The sequence below is a fragment of the Elephantulus edwardii genome, unplaced genomic scaffold (assembly GCF_000299155.1).
Source record: "Elephantulus edwardii isolate Elephantulus edwardi_28Jun2011 unplaced genomic scaffold, EleEdw1.0 scaffold00032, whole genome shotgun sequence".
Classification (NCBI taxonomy): domain Eukaryota; kingdom Metazoa; phylum Chordata; class Mammalia; order Macroscelidea; family Macroscelididae; genus Elephantulus; species Elephantulus edwardii.
Genome location: NW_006399782.1, coordinates 1524794 through 1530395, shown reverse-complemented (window position 1 = coordinate 1530395; position 5602 = coordinate 1524794). Strand labels below are relative to the sequence as shown.

Genomic DNA, 5602 nt, shown 5'->3' with positions numbered 1-5602 from the left:
CATTGTTGTACTTTTCTCCCCTCCCAACCCACCCCCCAGCACACTCCCCTCTTGGAAAAGTAAAAGAAAAATTCTTTCATTATTTTGCAATCCTTCCCCCCAGGTCCACTTCACTATGCAGCCTTTGCTCTGGACTCCCATCATGACAAAAATACCTAATCACATATCCCTATTAAACAGTTTTCTCCCTCATCTGTTTCAATGAAGTATACTTTATTTATCCCATCTTTCTCAGTCTCTCCCCAACCATGAAGTCAGTCCTGTTTTACAACAGTGGCACCATGCAGTATTTGTCCTTTTGTGACTGAGATACTTCACTCAGCATAATGTCCTCCAGGGTCACCCATTTGAAATAATATTGCATGAGTTCCTTGTTTTTCAATGCAGGGTAGTATTCCATTGTGTGAATATGCCAGAGCTTCTCTATCCATTCGTTTGTTGATGGGTCCTTAGGTTGTTTCCAACTCCTAGCTATTGTGAACAAAGCTGCAATAAACATGGGTGTGCATATATCTGCTTGGGTGGCCGTTCTGGTTTCTTTGCGGGTGTATTACCAATAGTGAAATTGCTGGGTCAAATGGTATTTCTATTTGCAACTTGAGAAAAAGCCATATTGCCTTCCATAGTAATTGCACCATTTTACACTGCTACTAGCAGTGAGTAAGGGTTCCAGTTTCTCCACAACCTCGCCAGCATTTGTTGCTTGCTGTTTTAAATACTGACTGTGAACTTCTTTTAGACTTTCAGGGACTCTTTGTTGATGTGTATTCTTCTTCTGTTCAGTGTTTACAGGCACTAGAGTTTTTACATGCCAATCAAGTGATCCACAGAGACATCAAAAGTGACAATGTGCTTTTGGGGATGGAAGGATCAGTTAAACTTAGTAAGTAACAAAAGACCAAGTAATATATTTATCTTAATAATATCCTGCCTTTTATTTAATAAAATAAAATTATTCTGCTGTTAATATTTTTGTGCTTTAATCTATGGCCAAGTGAAGGGCAGGAGTGCAATAGTAAAAAATCAAGAACTCTTCGTTTTTTTACTTTCGGATTTTTTTGGGGGGGGGTTTACTTTTGTTTTTTTAATGAAAGTTTATAGAGACTTTGGATTTCCAGTCATTCATTGTTACACAATTTCCTCCCTGCCCACCCTTCTCCCAAGTTCGATTTTCTCTTTGAATAGTTAAAAAAAAAAATTATTTCATTGTTATACAATCCCCCCATCACTCTCCTGCCTCGTGCAGGCAGTGCCCCGCCCCGCCCCCACCCCCCACTCCACTATGCAGCCTTCATTCTGGACTCTTGTCATGACAATAATACCTAATCATGTTTCTCCTCAACAGTTCTCTCCCTTATCTGTTTCAATGCAGTATACATTATTTATCCCCTTAGATTCCCCCCAACTCCGATGTCAGACCCACTTTAGAACAGTGGGTGGCCCTATGCAATATTTGTCCTTTTGTGACTTGAGATATTTCACTCAGCATAATGTCCTCCAGGGTCACCCATTTTGTATAATATTTCATGAGTTTCTTGTTTTTCAATGCAGCATGGTATTCCATTGTGTGAATATACCAAAGCTTCTCTAGCCACTTCCTTTGGGTTTTTTGTTTTTTGTTGGTTTTTTTGTTTGTTTGTTTGTTTTCTCTCAGTTCAATGAAAGAGACTTTATTGAGGGCCCAGGGTCATGGAGCTCAGAAGAAGGCCACCTGCAAGAGGCAAGGGAGCCAGTGAAGAGAGGGCTCTTATTTGACCTTCTTCTTGGGGCGCAGGTTGTTGGTGTGCCCATACTTCTTATGGCAATTGACAGCACGGGGATGTAGGCGAGCATAACACTTGCAGCAGATCATCTTGTCACAGTTGTATTTCTGGGCGAGCTGACGCAAGGAAGGCTCAATAATGCCACCACGAAGATGCAGCACCAGATGCAGGGTGGACTCTTTCTGGATGTTGTAGTCTGAGAGTGTACGGCCATCCTCTAGTTGTTTGCCCGCAAATATCAGACGCTGCTGGTCAGGAGGGATGCCCTCCTTGTCTTGGATTTTGGCTTTGACATTCTCGATGGTGTCACTGGGCTCGACCTCAGGAGTGATGGTCTTGCCAGTCAGGGTCTTCACAAAGATCTGCATCTTTGCGTCTGCCGCTCGGCCGCCTCGCTGTAGAGAAAGAGGGCGACCGCCGCTTCCTTTGTTGATGGGCACTTGGGCTCTTTGCTTTTGGGTGTGCATATATCTGCTTGGATGGCAGTTATGGTTTCTCAAGGGTATGTTCCCAGTAGTGAAATTGCTGGGTCAAATGGTATTTCTATTTGCAACTTTTTGAGAAAAAGCCATATTGTCTTCCATAGTAATTGCACCATTTTACACTGCTACTAGCAGTGAGTAAGGGTTCCAGTTTTTCTACAACCTCACCAGCAGTTATTGTTGCTGTTTTGTTAAAGTTTGCTGTTCTTACTGCGGTGAGATGATAGTTGTTTTGATTTGCATCTCTCTCAGAGCTAGGGATTTTAAACATTTCCTAATGTGTTTGCTCACATTCTGAATGTCTTCTTTAGTGAAGTGTCTGTCCATATCCTGTGCCCATTTTTCAGTTGGGTTGTTTTCTTTTATCTTGTTGTTGTGCTCGAGTATTTTATAAATTCTAGATATAAGTCACTTATCTGACATGTCATTCCCAAATACTTTTTCCCAGTCTGTGGCTTCCCTTTTTACCCTGTTGGAGAAGTTTTTGGATGTGCATAGGTATTTGATTCTTAGAAGGTCCCACTAATCTATTTTATCCTTTACTGGTTGTAGGTTTTTCAGGATACTTGGAATACTGTTTATGTTGTGGATTAGGGCTTCTAGAGTTCTTCCAAGATTTTCTTGAATGAAGTTTATTATAGTTCTTGGTTTTAGTCCTAGGTCCTTGATCCACTTTGAATTGGGTTTTTGTGTATGGAGTTAGGTGAACTCTCAGTTTTAAATATCAGAATTATCACTACTTGCTAAGTAATTTGGGGCAGGTTAATCTCTGTGTTTTATTTCCTTATTTGTAAGATAAGGAAATTAAGAGTACTTATCTCCAACAATCCTTCAGATGATTGAAAATGTGAAGCATTGAGGAACAGTGCCTAGGACTGTCCTTGTGATGATGGTGCGTTTTAGAGATGAATTTGTGCTGTCCATTAGAGTAGTTGCTTGCATCATGATGTTAACACTTTTTTGAATGAACTCTGTAGATAATGGCCTAACCAGACAAATAATATGTGATCCTGATCTTAGGAATGACAAGGAAAGAAAATTTTACATAAACCGTCTTCTTTCATAATCTTGTCTCAGATGTAGTAGTGGCATCTAATCATTTTGAATTCTGTGTTGTTCTCTTTTCAGATCCAATCATACTAGAACAGAAATACCACAATTGGATGGCTAAAGCAAAAAGAAATGAACTCTCTCACAGTTCAAGGGGCTAGAACTCCAAATTTAGAGCATCAACTCCAGAAGCACGCTTTGTCTCTGGGCTCTGGGGGGGTGGGTGGGGGTGGGGGTGTCCTTGTCTCCTTTCAGCTTCTGTGGGCCAGCATCTGGGACATCACAGAGGTGTCTCTATGTCTTGGCTCCAGTCCTCCCCTTTGTCCAAAGGGCATGTGCCACTCCTGGCTCTTGTGAGATAAAAGGTGACACAGACTCCAGGAAAACTTCCCTTATATTAAATCTAGGCAAATTGGAAATCCACATTCTCATACAAACAAATGAAAAATAAATTGGACCTTTTTTTAAAAAAAAAAAAAAGGCTCTTTCATTTTATTGCATGAAAGTGTTACACTAGTCCAAGTTCAAAGTGGACCCCAAATGGTTACGTTAGACAAGCTGTGAAGTTTTAAACTTGTGACAAAGGACAGAAGGGAAATTTTCTACTCATTGCAAGGAAATCCTCACTTAAGCTTCAGTGAGCCACAAGCACTTAAAACCCATGAACCTTCAGCTGGTCGTCCTTAGCCAGTCCAGTCTCCACAAGGAACTGGCATATGTTCTTGCGCTGGTCACCCTGTAGCTGAATTACTTCTCCATATTCTGGATGCTCAATTACGGAACCATTGCAGGCAAACTTCTTAAACGCCTTCACTAGTTTCTTTTTAGCATAATCATCAGCGATCCTTTGGACATTGTACAGGTCTTCCTGCCATTTCTCTGTTGAATTCTTACATGGATATAATCCTCAGTCCCAGCAGGAAGCAGGTCATCACCCTGGGGTCGAAAGAATGGAGGTTCTGGATAACGGACGTACCATACGGATTCCTTTTCCTCGGTGGAAATGACCTGTGGAAGGTGGTGGTGGGAGAAGGCAGGTGGGGGATACGAAGCATCGGGAAGCAAGGGGAGTCAAGGGGGAGGCAGCTGAGTCCTCGGTGGCAGCTCAGTGATTGGGGCCTGGACATTTTTTTATAGTTAACAGGTTTTTTGTGGGGTTTGTTTTTTATTTAAACAACAGTTTGTTTTGTTTTTTAGCATTTTTTAAAATTTATTTTAATGAAAATTTACAGAGACTTTGGATTTCCATTCATTCATTGTTGCACTTTTCTCCCCACCCACCGCTCCCCCCAAGTATACTCTTCTCTTCAAAAAGTAAAAGAAAAATTTCCCCATTGTTTTACAATCCCTCCCCCCAGGTCCACTCCACTATGCAGGCTTCGTTCTGGACTCCTGTCATGATAATAATACCTAATCACATATCCCTCTTAAGCAGTTTTCTCCCTCATCTGTTTCAATGCAGTATACTTTTTATTTATCCCATCTTTCTCATTCTCCCCCCAGCCCCAGTGTCAGTCCTATTTTACAATAGTGGCACTACGCAGTATTTGTCCCTTTGTGACTGAGATACTTCATTCAACATAATGTCCTCCAGGGTCACCCATTTTGAATAATATTGCATGAGTTCCTTGTTTCTCAGTTCAGCGTAGTATTCCATTGTGTGAATATACCAGAGCTTCTCTATCCATTCGTTTGTTGATGGGCACTTGGGTGTTTTTCCAACTCCTTGCTATCGTGAACAAAGCTGCAATAAACATGGGTGTACATATATCTGCTTGGGTGGCAGTTACGGTCTCTCTGGGGTATATTCCCAGTAGTGGAATTGCTGGGTCAAATGGTATTTCTGTTTGCAACTTTTTGAGAAAGTACCACACCACCTTCCACAGTGGTTGCACCATTTTACACTTCTACCAATTTCCCCACAACCTCAGCAGCATTTGTTGCCTGCTGCTTTATAAAATTTTGCTATTCTTACTGGGGTGAGATGATACCTCATAGTTGTTTTGATTTGCATCTCTCTTAGAACTAGGGGTTTTTAACATCTATTCATGTGCTTATTGGTCATCTGAATGTCTTCTGTGGTGAAGTGTCTGTTCATATACTGTGCCCATTTTTCAATTGGATTGTTTATCTTGTTGTGCCCAAGTATTTTATAAATTTTAGATATAAGTCCCTTATCTGACATGTCTTCACCAAATACTTTTCCCCACTCTGTGGCTTCCCTTTTTACCCTGTTGGAGAAGTTTTTGGATGTGCATAGGGATTTTTTTTTTTTAGTTTATATTTCAATGAACATCTACAGAGATT

General features: G+C 41.0%; 1 protein-coding gene and 1 pseudogene across 1 annotated transcript in view; one reads left to right on the top strand and one right to left on the bottom strand.

Annotated features, from left to right (window-relative positions):
• LOC102868610 (serine/threonine-protein kinase PAK 2-like) overlaps positions 1 to 5602 on the top strand; it is a 50063-nt gene that overhangs the window by 28608 nt on the left and 15853 nt on the right. Inside the window, exon 11 of the mRNA XM_006884190.1 lies at positions 784 to 883. Within this exon, the coding sequence (XP_006884252.1) occupies positions 784 to 883 (100 nt within the window). The remainder of the gene's footprint in view (positions 1 to 783; positions 884 to 5602) is intronic.
• LOC102868198 lies at positions 1748 to 2158 on the bottom strand (annotated as a pseudogene).